This window comes from Falco naumanni, chromosome 12 (genome assembly GCF_017639655.2).
Source record: "Falco naumanni isolate bFalNau1 chromosome 12, bFalNau1.pat, whole genome shotgun sequence".
In the NCBI taxonomy this organism is placed as follows: domain Eukaryota; kingdom Metazoa; phylum Chordata; class Aves; order Falconiformes; family Falconidae; genus Falco; species Falco naumanni.
In genome coordinates, this window is record NC_054065.1 from 14927435 (window position 1) to 14946250 (window position 18816).

Genomic DNA, 18816 nt, shown 5'->3' on the forward strand with positions numbered 1-18816 from the left:
TGCCTGTGCTATGCTGCTTGGGCTGGGTTTCCATCCGGATCTGAAATTGGAAATTTATTACTTGGAACTGGTTTTTAAAGGTGAAACTGACACCAGTTTCTTATTACTTACCAAGTCCTGAGGGCAGAGTTACATTCCTGACGCTGCTGTAGGTGTTAATGATTTCATCAACTTGAGAAGCACAGAGCCCTGAACCCTGCTCTTGGCAGCTAGTAAAGAAGGGAAACTGACTTTCAAATATTTTGTTTTTAAAGTTGTTTGTTGGGGTTTTTTTTATGGTGTTTACATTAGCAAACTGGAATTAGTGGGACAGACTTACAATTGGAACTAAGAATTTGTTGACTACTTAGTTCTTAGAAATCAAATTGATAGTAAAGCCTCAGTAGGCTGCTGAAACTGGTCTTGCCAAGCACCTCTGAAGTTGCAAAGGAACAAAAATCTGTGAGTGGGCCTGCTGTGGGTGCAGGCCTAAGAGTTTCATTTGCTTGGTATGTTTTCTATGCCTCAAAATAATCAGGAAAGATACTATTATGCAGATCCCCAGATTTTTTCTATATTACTTTCAGTTGCATGCAAATAGCTCAAAAACCTTGCTCTAAATCTGGAGAGATTCCAGGATGTGGGTTTTTTTGTTTTGTATTTAGAATAGCTTCTGTCTTGTGTCATGCAGGAAGATGGCATTGCGAACAAGGACCAGGATTTAACATCAGAATAAACTGGCATTACTATGGGCTCTGCCACTTACTTGCTTTATGATCTTAAGCAGACCATCATTCTTTTCATACCTGTATTGTGATATCCTTGTGTCTTGCTAGGTTGCCTTGAAACATAACTTCTTTTGTTATAAACTTGAGTAACTATTTTGATCCAAGAGCTAGCTGTTTTTCAAGTGACCGTTGCACATGTGATGGACTGCTGCAGAGGTAGTAAATAGAAGGTACAAAATTTAACATGGATTAATCCCGGATATTGATGGATGAGACTCAAAAGCTTATCCTGTAATTATTTATAGAGGTGCTTAAAAGGTGACTTGTTGATTACCATTTATAATTAGCTATACAGAGAACATTTGGCGATAGCATTCTTCAATAGCTAGGAAAAGTAAGTCAGGGTCCAGACTCTGGCAATTGAAACTTGGCAGATGAAGCACAAGTTTCTAAAGTGAGAGACAGTTAACTGAGGGTTGTGGTAGATTTTCTACTGCTGGAAATCTTTAAGTCAAATAAGATGCCTATTGAAAAGTTATATTCTACTTCAGGCAGGAATTAATTTATGGCAATCCTGTGGCTTGTGCTATGACTGAGGTCAGACTAGCTAATCGGTATAACCCTTTCAGCTTTATGGTCCATAGATTGTCTGTCAGATTTGTGAGTATATGTCTCACTGAGGCCAGTGGAAGCCAAATAAACCTGAGGCAAGTTTTACACTGCCCTCTATCACATTCTTCATGCTCCCAGCCTGTGTTTACTTGTTGCCCAGCTAACATGTAGAAATATCTTCATGCGTTGCTTTTATCTTCTCACTGCACGGTGCCACTTACATATGTTCCAATCTGCAATACCTTCCACATGTGCCTTAAAATTGTGGTATGATTGTTGTTTTGCCTGTTATTTCAAAATGAGAATTGAAAAGTTTGAAGGTTTGAGCAGATCTAAAAGGCAGCATATCAAGTTGTGGACGCAGCTGGACATTCTTGCTCTGCTGCCCCTTTGGCAGTGATTGATATAAGGCATTCGTATGTATTTGTATTTATGATTTTTTAAAATCTGTTTTCCCGAAGCATTGTACCACTCAAAATTGCTCAGCAAAAGAAGGCATCCTTGACTGCTGAGTTACTATTCATGCTTCACACACTTGTCTAGAAAGATAGATGGAGATCCACCGTTACTTTCCCCCATGTACATTAAGGCACAAAGCACCAAGAGCAGTCAGTCTTGTTTATTGTGTCTCCTACTGCTGTGCTATAGTACCTGTTCAGAGTGGATGAGATAGCTCAGGGGTAAAGTAGAATCCATACTCCTGACCAAACTAGCAGCTAAATGATTGCTGTTACTGAAGAACCACAGCTGGTAATAGCCTACAGGTGTTGAAGTTGGAGAGGGTGAGCACTTGGCTGTTTGAGTTGACTGTTCTGAGAAGACAGACTAGATCTTGGTAAGTGTTCATCTCCCCTACTGACACTGGTGGTTAGACTTTTGAAAGAGCTCAGTGTGTCTCAAGCAAATTTTTCCATTAAGATTTTTCCATGAAAAAGTCTCTTCTCAGAATTGCCAAATTTTGAAGAAAACAGATTTTCCCAGATGCTTTCACATTCTTATGAGAGCTGGATATTTCAAAATTTGTGATAAATCACAGAAGAAACATGTATTTATTTGTAACTGTTTCCTTCTTCCCCTTCTTTTTATGCTGTTGAATGCTGCACGTTCAATGGTGATAGATTTTTCTAAATTCTTTTCCTTACTCCATTTATTTCTTTTGGGTTCAGTAGAAGGGGAAAAGATATTGGTGAAAGGGGAAATTTGCCTCCTGTTTTGCACTGAAATGGAATCTGGATAGTTTTGTGAAAGTCTGCTCTTGATTGCAAGGGCCAAACACTATTTAAAATCAAATTCTAATTATTGTCATTCAAGTGTGTCTTGTACACGCATGGCAAGTAAAGTTTGTGGATTATGTGTATAATCCCCTTCCTGCAATCGGCTGTGCTGAGGAAGGTTAGGCTGCAGAGCAGACTGGTAAGATCAGTGCATTTAGAGAAAGAATTTCCTGCATTTCCTCTGAATAGTAAAATGTCCCTTTTATGGTGTGCAGTTGAACAGGAAAAGCATCAACTAATTGAGATGTTCTCTTCAATTAATCCCTGTTTTGAATGAATGCCCTGAAGGACCACATACAACTTGGAGAGGCCAGGCTAGATGTCTTTTCAGGCATCATTTCAGGTAAGCCTTTAGAACCGTTTTGTGCTGAATCCTTTTTACTCTTCAGGGACTAATTCTATGAAGCTACAACTTGGAAATGGCTGGATAAGTTCAGCTACTGCATGTTATGGGCCTGGCCCCAAGGGAAATTGGGCAATTTTGCTGGAAGGAATCTTACAGCATCTCCTGGGTGTAGTCTAGCAGGCAAGTGCCCTGAAGAGACCAGGCAGCTGCATGGTAAAGGATTGCCTGAAGAAAGGTAACACCTCGCTCATGGTCCCTGGGGTCTACGTTGTTTTTCTGGCATAGGGGTGAAAGCAGCCCTGGTTTAGGATAACCTGAAATGTAAGGGTTGCTTTTGTTTTTTCTCTATCTTTTATGTCTTTAGAGATAAAAATCAAGTTGTCTTGAGGGGAAGCCCTTCTGATTTTGAAATGGTTATAAAAAAACATTTTCATCGTTCACCAAAGGGCTCTGTTGGAGTCTTATCTGACAGATAATGTATGCGGTGCAGGAGAGTGGCAAGTCAGGGCCAAGTGCACACTCACTTGGTGCATGATGTTTTGGTGAATGAGAGAGTGTGTGTGATTTTGGCATCCCATGGGGAGTGGCTTTAATTGCAGCACTGGTGCACTGGTTTGGGAGTCAATAGCCTTTCCTTCAGACCTGGTTGGGAGGAGGTGTGCATTACCCGATATGCTATGGGAGAGCCACAGGCAAGAGAATAAAGTTAGAAAGTAATACAGGACAGAGAGTGTGAGGGAGTGAAGATGAACAGCTTGCTACTGGAAAGCTGTCATTTTCAGCATCATGGTCTCTCTAGCCAGGTTTCTGTGGAGACAGTCCCTAGTACATAAACTGTCAGATGTTTGGGGAACTACATGCCGCTGAGCAGGAAATTGTTCAAATTCCTTATCTTCTACACAACAAGCTCAGGAGAAGTCCTGCCAGAAAGCTTGCACCCAGGCCTCAGGGAACAGGGCTTGACCTCTGAGAAAGAGTTTTTCTGGGGTTTTGCTTACAAAACCTGAATTCAACTACTTTCTAAGCATTTGCCCCAAAAAGCTTCTGAAGAGCAAATACTAGATGGTAGCGGTTAGCAGTCCTGCTGTGGCTAAAATACTATCCTGTGCCCACAGAAAAGAATGGTCAAACATCCACTGACTTCAGTGCAAGCAGCTGAGGCATACAAAGGGAACAATTCTGCAAAGACCTAAGCTTCTGGAGAATTCAAATCCAGACCCAAGGCTGTTTGTTTTTAGGGTTTGGGGTTGTTTTTTTTTAAAGTTTGGATCATCTCCTGTTATGAAGACTTATTCCCAAGTGGTAAAATAATAAGACTAGATTAGTATGTCTAGGGAATGTCTTTGAGCAAGCCAGTGCAATAACAATGATCTTACTTTACCTGGTACGGGAACTAGTAGATGTAAAAGTCCATTGTGTTTGTCACTGTCACTGCCTGTGTTAATGCAGAGATAGTGTCTGCACTGTGGATGGTAGTAGAACTGAGAAACAGTAGTTTCATAAGTGTTACCAATCAAGAGCTTTTCTTTAAGCCTGCCTCTATTTGTTAACTCCTCTGGATAACCACAGCTTTTAATGTTAATAACATTTCGGTAGTTAACAAACTTTGATAAGCATTGCCAATCAAGAGATTTTATTTAAGGCTGCTTCTATTGGTATTAAATTGCTTAGGGATTCACAACTTTAATGTTAATGACAAAATTGTGTTGTCATTAACATTTGGTTTTGAGAAAGGATGGGGAAGATACCTAAAATACAGTGGACTAATAATCTGTGAAGACTCACCTTCTACAAATATGAGGAGTCTTTTTTTTGTTGTTGTTGTTGGTTTTTTTTTTTCTAATTGACAGCCTGTCTGTGAATTTTTGTGGTGTGAGAACCTGTAATGAGGTTGACATAAAGAAGAATGTACTGGTGTTTTTTATTTCTAATATACTTCTTCAATGTATGGATCTCTTTTTCTGCAGCTTGTTCTTTTCTGTCATTATCGGGTGTTGGCTCAAGAGAGAATTTCTGCAACATTCTCTCATTATGCAACTAGTCTAGATCTGTACATGGAAGTAAGTCCCTTAAATGCTCACATAGAGCAGGGGCTTTGCTAATAAGAGAACTTTTAAGAAATTTGGCTCTTTGCTTAAGAAAGGTGCACTTTTTTTTCAGCGATGCCCAGTGACAGAGTATGAGGCAATGAGCACAAATTGAAGCACAGGGAATTCCATCTGAACACAAACTTTTTTTTTTTCACCTTGAGGGTGGCTGAACACTGGCACAGGTTGCCCAGAGAAGTTGTGACTCTGTCCTTGGAAATACTTAACACCCACATTGACACAGTCCTGGGAAACTTGCCTTAGCTAGCTCTGCTTGAGCAGGGGGGTGGACTAGACAGTCTTGAGAGACCCCCTTCCAACCTCAGCTGCTGAGGTCAATATTGCAGCATTTTTCTTAAGAGCTGCCTGGCCCAGCCGTATTTCAAAAGCAGCAGTGATTTATTGTTACACCCAGTCTGTGAACCACTTCCTAGTGCTTTCCCTTTCCTCAGCTCCATAAAGGTGTGTGGTGTGTGTCTTTTTGGCTTCTGATCATGTGAAAGTTTTCAGCATGTGGCTTCTGGGGTCATGAAGCTGGGTCTTCCCTGGAAAAGGTTCTTGGTAGTATATGTTGCTTCTAAGTGTCCTCTTTAACTCCCATTGCAGACTAAAATGATACCTTTTTCTTAAAGGGGATATTTTGACTCATCATTTCACACTTTCCTTTTCTTCCTCTTTTTTTCTTTCCCTCTACGAGTTGCTCAGAACTCATTTATCACTTTCTGAATGAAAGGTGCATCATGGTTCACCCCATCGCTACCTGCTCCAAGAGCTGTTCAGTCTTCCTCTTAAAGAAAACCTGTCAGATCTTTCTTGTCAACCTGGCAATTGTTTGGTTTTAGTTTTTCAATGGAGTGTTTGCAAAGAAAGAAAACTCTCTTTATGAGTGCATGAAAGAAGCATTGTTCCTTGAGAAAGACACATAAATTTTCTTCAGTAAGGCTGAAGGCAATGTTTTAATTTCATCTTCCCTTCAACTTTCCCCCCACCTCCACCCCTTTTCTTCCATATATTTCATAGATTACCCTCTACTGTCTGGTAAAATAATGTGGACTTGTTACTTTTTTTTACCTTCCAGAGATGGAGCAGAATAAAACATGTGGTTTGGGATTCTAATGTCCACTTAATGGAAAAATATAGATTGAAGTATAAAATGGGGCATTAAAGCCATGTGAGATGGGGTTCTTTGTGTGTAAAACCATTGTGGGGTGTAATCCTTGAGGGAACCATGACCTTTGTCTTACCTCACTTTAGGCTTTGAGGGGACCAAGATGCTCCAGCTATTCTGATTAGCTCAGTTCAAAACCCTAAACTTGCATCCCCACCAACTTTTAGATCTGATGAGCCAAAGCAGTTAGTCACCTTTACAGCTTTATACAGATCTCCTCCCCATGTATGGCTTGGAAAATTGCATTGGTGAAGGAAGGTATGTCATAGCACGGCCAAGCTAGGAGAGGACTCAGTATGGAAGGTTGTACATACACATCATTATTCTTTTCTGCACTGGATAAGTTCAGGTTTTTTTCAGGAGTATTGGGATGCTGGTGGTATGGAGACAGAAAAAGAGGCCTGGACCTTTGAGTGGGACTTTTTAAAGGAAAATTTTAGCACTGTGACCCTAGTGGGACTGTGCATCCAAAACGTTGGAGGAAAGCCACAAAACAAACCGGCCAAAAATAAACTTAGTGTACATGTTTTTGTACTTACGTCCCCAGCCACTTTTGGTGTGTTTATCAAAACATTGTGGAGTTTTGGAACAAGGAAATGAGCTATATGTATGTGTAGATTATCTATCTATCTATACGTATATATGTGGATCATAGTAAAAGCTTTGTTTTAGGCCCTCTATCTTTAAATCTCCTTACTGAAGTACTTCCTTGGCTGGAAGAAGATAGGAAAGAGGTATTGCAAAAAACTGTGCTCTCCATGTTGTAATAAAGCCAGTGTAAAGGAATTCCTTCTAGCCAATTATTTCTGAGATGGGTTGCAAATTCTTTTACTTTTGCTTTATCTAGAGGAGACAGAGAGCTTGAACTAAGGTAGTGTATTTGCTACACTGGCAGTCAGTGGAGCTTGAAATAGGGGGACAGAAGTCTGACTGAGGCTGTTTTCATTATTTTCAGATGGGAAGGAAGGAAGACTTGCATGAAAGATGTCTGTCTTTCTCTTTTAAAACTGCATTGGAGTGTGTGTGGTTGGCTTTGCGACCCTGGAAGCATTTACTGTATAGAAACACCTTGCACTGAAAACAAGGGATATGTGACTAAAGCAGTGAAGGAAGCTTAGAATTTTGACTCTTATTTTAACATTGAGCTTAAAGTTTATGTTCTACCAGCCACACCTGTAACCCATTTTTAATGTTTAATCATGAGTTATTTGTGTGATCTTAACTGACTAGCAGAACAGGAAGACATTGTTTTACTCTTCATCAACAGACTGACAGGGCCTTAGGTTTTGAATGCACATATGTTGTTTGTAGATGACTGATGCTGAACAGCTTATATGGTTGTGGAGCTAAATGTCAGTGTGCTGGCATTATCTTATTTCCATGGGGTTGTCTCAGAAGTGGCAGGCAGGTGAGAAGCATTTTGTTTGATGGACTCCAAAGCTATATCTGATGAAGAGAATCTGCATATAGAAGTAAGAACAGAACATAAAATGTTGCTCTGAAACCAACCAAGAGACATGCAGAACACTGGCATATCCCAAGTTCTTCAGTCAGTGGGGGAAAAAGTCTGTATTTAAAGTCACTTTCCCATGTATGTGTTGTGTTAGTTACGCTCTCCGTAGCGCTGCTTACTTACTACTACTCTGTGATGCATGGAGAATCTATGGGTGAGGAGAAACAGTGAGTAAACTACATCCAGGTCTTTGCTGACAGTGGTGGTAGGGGTGCAGAATGGAGAGAGCTGAAGGTTGTTGCATGTGCAGTCCATGATGCACAACTCTGGCACTGGCTGGTAAAGGTGCAGAAGGTCTGCTCAAGACCCAGAGAGAAAAGGAAGCTTTGACTTTCTGCACAGCTGGAGGGCAGCTTCTGCTCAGTGGTGTCAGAAGCAATGATGACTCTGCCTTGTCTTTCTAATTGGAGACAAGCTGGTTCAGCTGTTATAAGCAACATGGAAGAGTATTCCTGGGCCAGGAAGGTTTAAGGGAAAGTGTGGAAGTATAGCTGAAGCATAAAACTACTGCTGACATAGGGCACATGTTGCTTTTCTGAATCTGTAGTCAGACGCTTCACAGAGTTAGGATTAAGGTTGAAAACTAAACCTTTTTTGAGCACATCTGCTTTGGCAAGAAGTCTGTGCAACATTAACCAAGTATACGTATGCTTTCAGGTTCCAGTGTGAGATACTACCTCCAGTTTAGATTTAGCTTTCTGCCTCACTGCATTGCCTACTTCTTGAAGCAAAGAAAACAACTTTACAGCCCAATTGAAAGAGGTTTTTATCTTCAATCTAACCTTTCATTTTAAATATCAGTTATTAAAAGAAGAAAGTTTCTCTGTCAACTCTGCTTCTAGCACTATCAGGTTTTCTTTCCCTTTTTTAATTATAAGAGTTGCATGAGTGAATGCAGTTAAAAAGAGGTGTTCATACTGGCCCCTACTGAAGTCTGTGTATGACTTAGAATATATTCCCTGGGAGTCAGAAAATGATTATTTGAATGCTCCAGCTTTGCTAAAATCAGCTCAAAAGGTCTTTGGAGAAAATGAAATATTTTGGGGACTAAATAAAATCTCAGGTACCCACCAGCCACAAATCCAATGAGGGACATTTCACCAGAAATTAACTGAGTCTGAGTTCTGTTTGGAAGAGTCAGTCTCTTGTTCTATGATTGGAATTAATAGGACTCTGTCATACCCATGGAGAGGAAACTGTATATCAAATGTATGTTGTTCACTCGTCTGAGGAATGAAAGGCTTCTGTAAAGTCTCCTAACTAATCCCAATAGTATGTTCACCCTGAAATTACCGCCTTGGTAAGGCAAACAGAATTTTGAGTATTCCTTCCAATATCCTTCTGAAGAGAAGAATAAAATGCTGCTTTTTTCTCTCCCTGCCACCCCCACCACCCCCCACCACCCCCTTTTCTTTCTGTTCCTGATGACTTTGTCTGCATAAATATAGTTCTGGGAGGATTCCCTGGCAAAGGTCTGAAATAATTAGCCTTGCAGAATATAAGACCCTTAGTATATGATAAGAAATAGATTTCCTCTGGAGTGACCTCAGCCTAAATATTTGAAGAGCTGAATACAAAGGCATAAATTTATGTTCTGGAATGAAGTATTGGCTGGGTGACCCACTGGCATTACCTCCACACCAAGGGCCTTCCATAGCACGAGACTTGCTGTAGTACTCCTACAGAGCACAATGTCCTTTCATCTAGAAAACTGATCTCTCCTCTTGCCCTTTGCTCCATTTTCCATGATAAGTGGTTTCCCTCTATCCAGTTATTTAGTAATGGAAGCTTAAATTTTGGTCACCAGAGAAACTCTTTCCAACTTAGAGAAATTCTTTCTTTGGTGGCAGAGATCTGATTTCCAAGATATTGTCAGTATTGGTTTCTTTCTATTAAATAAACAAGAAAAAATGCTTCTCAAAGTAGATCCTGTCCCATGACTGATTTTTAGTTTGGGTTTTGGTGTTGGTTCTTTTTTTTTTTCATTTGGGCAATGTTATGTTTCATCCTCTTTTGCATAGAGGATAGTTTCCGAGGTGCTATGAAAATCACTTCCTTAGAGAGCACTTCCAGTGTGAGCAGCTTTCTGGGAAACAGGTAAACTTGGTGGTTATCATGGGATTTGATGGTTAAGCACTGTTTGCCATGTGGTCATACTATTGTAATTTAAATGGAGAGAAACTCTTACTATAGAAGTATTCCAGTAGATGCTGGAAATGTATCATGCAATATTGATATGGATATGAAACGTGCTCTGGGAATTAAGGAGAGCTAGTGCTGCTATTAGTAGGCCCTGTAGGAGATTATTTGTTTCCTTATCATGCGTGACCTCTTAAAAATGTAGAAAATTTTTGCCTGTGTTTGAAATCTCAGCATGAACAGGATATTCTAAGACCTTGTGGACTTGCTCCTGTCTAAAGAACCATTTTTTCTCAGGAACAAAACAATGTTCCTTAAAACTACTTCCCACTCTAACTCCTCTCTCTAGACTTTGTGTTGCTTAATTTGTTTAATTCTTGGGTTATCCCAGTGGAGCTTTCTGTGATTATTAAGTGACAACACCTTAAACCCACACCTTAGGTTGTTTCCTGGACAGTAGTCATGCTTCTTACAGGCTGTGTTTGACTGATGTTAGGGTATGAACAGAACCAGCACTGGGGAAGAAGTCACCCTGAAAAGTGTCTCAGTGGTGTGGACCCAGTGTTTGCATTATACATGTGCTAGTTATCTTCTTTTCAGAGACTTGGAGATGGACCCACTTGTCTGTACAATTTTTTCTGTTTTAAGCATTGCTAGGCACCACGGTAGTGTGGTGGACCCTTTGCTTGTAATAGGAATGACTGGGGAGAAAAAAAAAAAAAAAAAGTAAAATTTGGGGATTCAGTAGTGACAGTGCCATTTTCATCTTATTCACTGGTCCAACAGCCAATAATTAAAAATTAGTGATAGGCTGGCAGCTTGCATGCAGATTGTTGGGTTACATATAACATATTTCTGCTTGGATTTGCCATCCAGTCCAAATACATAGTTGGTCTTGATGTTTCAGATTTTCTGTTATTTTGCAGTTCCCACTCATTTTTCTGGCAGGGAGGTGCAAAGTTTTGGGTGAAAACTGAGAGTGTTTCCATGTTCAAATAGGTTTCTGGGCAGGGAGAAGGTCAAATGCTGCTGTTATTTCTTGTTACCAGAAATATTTTGGTACTGATTGGCTGTGTCTTCTCTACAACAAGTAGAAAATGGGGGTAACAGCAATTTCAGTGTTTCTTGCAGTGGGAGTTATTCTTGCAAAGTATGTATTTTTCTTATAAATATCCCTGCCTGACCAGGGTAGCAGAGCCAAGACCTGAACTTGTAGGAGGCAATGTATGACTTCTTACTGTCTTTACTTGTATGTATTCCATACATTAATAAAAAATATAAGATCCAAGTAGAAATTAATGATTTAAGTTAAGTTTTAAATATGCTTCCAAAGAGTAAGGCAAAATACAGTAGGTGATGATTTGGGTAAAATACTGTACAGTCTATCAAATCAGTGCTGTACAGAACTATGGACTTGATACTGGTAAATGTTCTGCAAAGGCATACATCACTGCATATAATAATTGTGTTTGCAGCCCCAAGAGGACAAAGATGCTCCTTGTCTAATAGAAGGTAGACTTCTGTTCTGTTTGCATACAATGGGCTTTCTTTTTGAATCATGTCCAAGGACTATGTACCCAGATCAAACAGATATTTAGAAGCAGGGTTCGGGGCTTTTTTTTGTTGTGTTTTTTTGTGTTGTGGTTTTTTTCTTTTTCTTTCCTGTAGTGTGCAGCTGTGCTGGGGAGCTGAGGGAATTTTATACTGCAGTCTGGTTTTCTGTGGAGTGTGCTCAAATCTTTATCAACAAGATGCAAGTAGTTTGGGCTCAGAAGCTGAAAGAATTGGCTGTATCTTGGTGCAGGCTATTGACTTGCTGTGGATACTTAGAAATCTAAATGTCTGCTGTATGCTATGTCTCTGAAGTCTTTTTTTCGGTATCTGGGCATACATTTCAGCAAATAACTTATCCTCGGAGAGGAACGGTGTGCTGGTCAGTTACAGTTCTAGGAAGTCTTCCCTAGATATACTCCATAATTAAACTTTTCTTAATCATGAACAGTAAAGGACCTTGACATGGACATGATCTCTTGCCATGGACATGATCTCTTGCCATGAGAATCCAGGAGACTAGAACTAGTTAGAATAGAGTTGGTGGTGACTGGCACAGGCACCACACCCTGGTGTACCATGTGCTTTAGACACATAGATATGCATTGCTTTGTAAAGAAGATCCTCACATTTGGGTATGTTAGGGGTGTTCTGTTACAGCACTCTGCAGAGTACTGCTGTTGGCCAGAAGCACCCACTGATCGGGCAAGGAAGGTGGCTCGTTTCACGTACACTTTCTTTTCAGACCCTCATAATCATTCACGATCTGTCACCCAGAGCATCAGCTCTGTGGAATTTGACCTAAATATAGATGAGGCCTTGTTGACCATAGTGCCACGAAGCACTAAATGGTCCCAAAACCTAAAGCAGTAAGTTGCAGCTCTGAAACCAGCTTTCAGTGTTGGTGTAAAGTCTCCTGCTCTAAATATTACAGCAGCCAGAAAATATATTTTATCTGGATGCCACTTAAAAACACACAAAGACAACAACCCAAAATCCTTGAGCAGAACTCTTTCCAGATATCCATTCTTCATGAAGACATGTTAGGCTAAAAGTTCAACAGTTTCACCAAGCTGCTGGCTTGGAGTTCAAACCTACTTGCGTAATGTTGAGGTTTCAGGGCATTGAACCCAAAATATCCCTTGTTAGAATGTTGAACAAAAATAAAAATGTTGGAATAAAATGCTCTATATGACCTTTTCTTAACTTCCTTTTCTACAGTTAATTTATTTTTGGTGCCAAATTGACAACTGCAGAATCTGAGTAGCTTAAAAAATAGGTATATAAAATCAGCGACCCTGTCTGTGCCTTGATCGATGGAAACCATCTCTAAGATGGAGAAAGCATCAAAATCCCAAGACCTGTTCCCGTTGTGATACATCTACTGACTGTTTCTTCTATTTAGTGAATCAGTAGGGCAGCCTTTTAACTATCATCCCCTCAGCGGTTTTTCAGTGTGTATGGAACTGCATGACAGCCACCATCTTTATTATTTACAGGTTTGCAGTGACATGTAGAAATATACTGTACTTGGGCAGGGCACTAAGAAGGAAAGTGGCAGGTCTGCACCCTGGTACCTGGCTTTCCTAGGTGGCATTGATGAAGACTAGTTTTGAAAAGATTCAGTGCCATCCACGAAAAACACATAGAAGTCCAAATGTTGTCTTTGTTGGGTTTCTCCCCAGTTATACTCATTTGCTATAAATACTGAGTTGCTTTTTCCAATGAGAGCACTTCAGGAAATTTTTACCAGTGTAAGTAATTGATTTGCCTGTCAATAAAGAAAACATCACTTGTACACATACCTCTGTGGCTAGTTTCTAGTGGTTATAACCAAGGTATATTTCCAGTCAAGCTGGACTTAAATGTCCTGTAGTGGCCCTGAATGCAGTGTGAAAATGGAAATCAATTTTTGCATGCTGTGATGACGTTGGGCAGCAGATGAAACACTTTTCTACTAATTGTCTGAATAAGAAAACAGCATTTCACATGGAAATGAACTGAAGTTTAGGAAGATGTAACTGGACCTTTACTGTTCGTTTGTTTTTCTTGGAGCACGCTGACAGTTCTTAAAGATTATTTCTCTCTCAGCAGAGGTTCTTTAATGCCCTCAGCTGCTTATTTTGTCTGGAAAATTCAGGCACCCAGGATAATGATGGCAACAACAGCAACATTTTGACTCCCAAATCCCCTGGCAAAATAGTTACATCATGTCTGGAAATAATTGGGCAGTGACAGAATGGAAAAATTACAATGATTCCAACAAGACAGGGACATTCTTAGTAATGGGGGTTTGTGTGTTCATTCTTCCAAGCATGGCAGTTCTTAGTGCTACTGGGAAACTTTTGATCGATATCCCTTGTAACTTCACAATAGAAATATTGCAAAGATTTCAAGTCCATAGACCAAGCTTTAGTACTGGTCTTTTGACATAGAGGGCTGAGTGGGATAGCTTGTTCTTCAGATCACTCTACCCTTGGCTGCTTTCTTAAGATGATCAAAAATTTGGCTCTGGGGTGTGGATGTCTCATCTTTGGGAGCTGATCTTATGGATAGAACTGCCAGACATTACTGATTAGAGCCAGTTTCAAATCAATGACGTTAAGGGCACTTCATACCATAAGACCTGCAAAAGGCATCGGACTTCATCTTCCTGTAAAGGAAAACAGACTTCTGCATTGGAACTGAAGGAGCAATGTGCTGGTCTTGGCTGTCAATGTGCATGTCTGCCTGGCTCTATTTCACCTTCAGTCTATGAATTCTTATATTGAATAAAGGTTTCCTCTCACACTCCAGCTTCCAAGACACTTTGTCCTGTGAAATTGCGTCACAGGGTTGTACCCACCACCAAAAGAAAGTTAAGTCTAACCTGGGCTCTGCTGTCTAGATCCATAGCTTGCAGAAAAGGCCGTTCAGATCTGCTTTGCTCAGTAGCACAGACATAACCTGGGTTGTAGTTTTGTCCTGAATTCATGGCCCTGACAATACAGTATATTCTTGGCAGGTCCTAAAAATAGTATTTTTAGCACCTGAATACTTTCAAAAGTAAAGTCTGTGTTTGAAAAGACTTAGAGCTGGATAGTCTTATCCTCAGTTATGATTCGGTCCTGGGGTGGCACCTGTGGGGTTTGTGGGATTCTTTCCCCATGCTTGCTTTTATGTAGCATATTTCCCACAGGCTCTTACAATCACAGTGATTTGAAGAACAATGACATAACAAACCAACCCATCTAGTGAAATTAATGCTGTGGTAGGGGAGATCATTGCATAAATTCCATTTCATAAAGCATAAATTTATCCACACTGGATTTGTGGACACTGCTAAATGCTGCCTCAAGAGCAGCATCATTAGTGGGGTGTGAACTGTCACGTCCTGGCCAGATTCCAGTTGGGTGATTATTTTTTGCTGTCCTGCTGGTTTTATTAGTATTTGTTTAGTATCATAGGTCTACTTGGCACTGTACAATAACCGATTTAAACAGATAACTAAGACCCTAGACTGGAGAACCTACAACCTCAGTGCCACAGCTAGGAAAATGGAATACAATACAGCAAAAATAAAACATACTGGTGGAGTATAATACAATAAAAATAAAACATACACAGGGTGTGACACAGTCTCTACAGCTGTTATGCAGTTGGTGTCTCTTCTGAAGTGTTTTTTCTCTTTAATATCTACATAAAAAAAGAAGTTTTGCAATTTGAGGCATAGGAACACGCTACTAGAAACCATTGCAACTGGAAGAGTTGTCATGAAAGAAAGTGAGGATATTGCAATGGAATGGTGGAGAAAACCAGCAGAGAGTAAAACTAAAGATGATAAAGAGAAGAAAAGAGAGAACTAAGGCTAGAACTGGAAAATGTCATTCTCTGCCTGGAGAAGTTGGGTTTTTTTTAATAGAATGGAAGGGGGTAATCTTTAGTGAGGTATATAAATAAAACAAATATGGTTCATGGTAAAGAAGAGAAGAAAATTGATCTTGGTAATAGTCCAGACTTTCTGATTGAAAAGGAAGTGGAGGGTATCTGTAGGTGTTGCTGAAACTGCAATGCTGCAACACTAGAAAATTTGGAAGTAATAACAGGGAGGGGGCAAGGAAAGAAAGACAGGACTCCAGACTATTGCACCTTAAACCAGAAAGGTTGCTTATATTTAGGGGGTATGCAGTCCTGTAGGATCCACCACCGTTGTTGGCAAGCCTGCCTAAGTGTGGAATTGATAAATTAGGATGGGAATGTGTGGTACAGCAAACACTAAGGAAAATGTATTCCTGCCCCCAAAACTGCTCTTTAGTAGGACGTCTCTGCTTCCCATCTTACCCAAGTATCTTGTATGCTTAGACACTGTGGAGATGAAGAACGTATGTATTTTGGATAAACATTTAAGCTGTGAATTTTACTAGTTTTGTTTGCAGTTTAAGCTGCTGTGGTCACATCCAGAAACATTGAGGATGTGTAGATTTACTTGCATCTACATGACAGCTACATAGGAGGACAGATTACTTGTGACCCTGCAAATTTTTGTGTGGAATCATTCATAGTAGACTAATATATTTTTGAAAATAAAATAACTTCTTAGCGGGTAAAAGAATGAATGGATTGTTCAGTCAGCTCAGGTATAAAAAAATAGCAATCTGTACTTGATTAAAAGTTGTAAAGAAATAAAAAAATATTACTAGCTGGATTTATGATACTGGCTCTAACTGCATTGTTGCTTTCTCCATTTTGTATTTTGAATCTTGATGTGGCTGTTCTTCTTAAATTCATTTTCTATGACTACAGTTTGGATAGATAAATGCATTAGGAGGAGTATGACGAACCTGCTGGTATCTTTTTTTCCCTATTTTCTTTTACTTTTTGGGGTTTGGGTTTGTTTGGGTTTTTTTGTAGAGTTTTTCCCCCTCATTCCCAGATGAAAACAAAGGAAGTGTTGCAAAATAATCTTTCAGAAGGGAAAGGCCTCTTACACTTCTTCAGTATTTTTTGTGTTAGTAAGCTGATGTCCAGTGAGAGGTTCTGGATTTGTGGCATTAACAGACTAACATTAGTGGTCATTAGTCATTCAGCACATCCTAAGCATTCTTAAGGTATTAAAAATAAACAGATTTTTGACAGACACATTGCATTAAGTAAGTTCACGGATGTAGTTACACCTGAAAGTGATCAAATAGCCCTTGCCTTTTCTCTTATCTCAGGAATATTTCCTAGGTAAATAAATGAATAAAAAATAAAAATTACATGAAGTGTTAATAGTATATAATATTGTGTGTATAGCAGGAGGCAATCTTTAGGTCTATGGAATGCTTTGAGATTCTCAACCATCTCAGTTTTGATGGGATGGTGTGTAAAACAGACCAGAGCTGATTGCCTGGGCTGGCTTGCAAAAAACTCTTCTGCCACCTTGGGATCTTCACTTTTGTTTTGATGTGTTGTAGGAGGGAAAATCCATTAACTGGCTTGAAAATGCACAGTGCATTTTGAGCTGAGCTCTCTCCTTTGGTGGAACCTTTAAGTGTGGGCCCTGGCTTGCCAGGACTGAGTAGCCATTGCTGCATAAGGCCTTGCTCATTTTCTAGAATTTTTTTTCCTGTGATCTGTTGATACGTTTTGGGTCTGATGCCCTCCTGCCCAGCACAGCAGGCAAGTGTGCTCTTCAGGAAGGACTGCACTACCGTCCTTCCTGAAAGAAAGGATTTAAAACTGTGGATCTTAAATAGTTGGGTATTTTGTTGCTGTTTTGTGCCCTGGAGACAAGGAAAATCCATAGTATGGTGAGAAACCCAAACCAAAGTACTTGTGTTACTGTGCATCTGCAACAAATGGATTGTGTGCCTATCCCCTTTTCAGACCTTCATGTTGCAGTTGCTTTCTATTGCATCTGATGACTGTTGTGTTATATGTGACATACATGGGAAATTCCCATGGTAATTGGAACATGCTGTGAAGCTCATAGTTTCACCATCTGTGTACTGGAGAAGCAATGTGGTCCAGGGAACTGAGCATAGGATCAGTACAGAGCTCTTTAGCTTTAGCCAATGTATATTTTGACAGTTTTGAGCACAGTGCTTTTTTCTACCACTTCATCAACAGGAAGTGACGATGAAGGTAGCTACTATAATACCATGAAGCTCAGGTGGTTTATTATTTAATAGTTGAATAACATAGACATTTAATTTGGATTTGGGAGTGGGGCCTGAGTTGGCTTATGTTCCAAACCAGTCCAAAATCAGGTTTCTCTCTACTTCTGTGATAATACATCACATTTATATGTTTTATCCTGCCAGAGAGAAAGATACAGTTCCATTGGGAAATGGAAGTGATTTACTTTGCTTCCTCTCCTGTTAGGATAAACCAGTGTGGACAGTGATTCTGCATCATACATTTCATCCCATGCTTTCCACTCAGGTGAGAGCTGTGGCTACATCCATCAATATTGTGTGTCTGTTGATCAGTGGAGATTCAGCTCTGGAAGTGAACACATCAGTTTTTTCCATTAATCCTTATGCTGCAAACCAGTTTTGCAGGACTGTGTGTGTTTAGTTAACCCACAGAGTTCTCTCTCTTTCTTCTGTTTTTCCAAAGGTGATGATACAAACATAATCTTTTCTATTTTAGTTACAGTTGTGCTCTGGTTGTTTGCTGTGGTGAAGGACAGGACAGTGAGGTAAAAACTATGATAATCAGCAATCTTGCACAGGAGAGCTGCTGGCATAGTTGTTTCAGGTGTCTTGTTTGTGGAATGTTGCTTATTTAGGGTATGTTTGCCTGAAAAATGCCAGTTCTGAAATGAGAATGAAGAAAAGAGTGAGACGGATCCCATCCCATGTGGTTAAACTTTCTGATAAGACTTGGAAAACTTGCATTAGCTTAATTATGTTTGGTCACTGAGTCAAATGGTTTAGAAATGAACACGTAGGCTCTGTTAGAGGAAGAGAACGTTGTTATAATTAGACCTTGGGCAAAGTTCCAGACTGTGACTCCTGACCTAGGCTGAACTGCAGATGGGGCTGGGAAGCAGGAGGGGGATTGCTATGAGGAGCGGGTGTGTGGTTAGCTGTTGAAATGACGACGTGTTTGTGTTGTGCAAAAGGGTAAAAGAGTACAATTGAGAAGAGCTGTGGGAGGGAGTTCTGTGTAATAGTGGGATTCTCTCCAGAGAGAGATTTCTCATTGATTCTCACTGGAGGTATGTATAGAAATAGATAATCACACGTTATTCATCTTTACAATCACTGTACTTGTAAGAAGTTGAAAAGCAATAGAGCTTTTATTGGAATAAACCCTCATCTTTTAGGTTTTTGGTTGGTTTTTTTCATGATTTTTTATTACAACTTTGTTATCAATTACCACTCAGAAAAAAGAAAGATGTTCTTTTCTTCATTTCCTTTGTTACCTCCCCCCGCCCCTTGCCCCATCCTT

At 39.9% G+C, this 18816-nt stretch overlaps 1 protein-coding gene across 4 annotated transcripts in view; it reads left to right on the top strand.

Moving 5' to 3' along the window:
- The window catches only part of DAAM2 (dishevelled associated activator of morphogenesis 2), a 205539-nt gene that overhangs the window by 60691 nt on the left and 126032 nt on the right, over positions 1-18816 (top strand). For 2 of the 4 annotated variants that reach the window (XM_040612101.1, XM_040612102.1), the window contains exon 1: positions 2734-2936. The exons of the other annotated variants lie outside the window; for them this stretch is intronic. In XM_040612101.1, the coding sequence (XP_040468035.1) occupies positions 2867-2936 (70 nt within the window). In that variant the 5' untranslated portion in view covers positions 2734-2866. Of the gene's footprint in view, positions 1-2733; positions 2937-18816 lie in introns of those variants that run through there. 4 annotated transcript variants of the gene reach the window in all.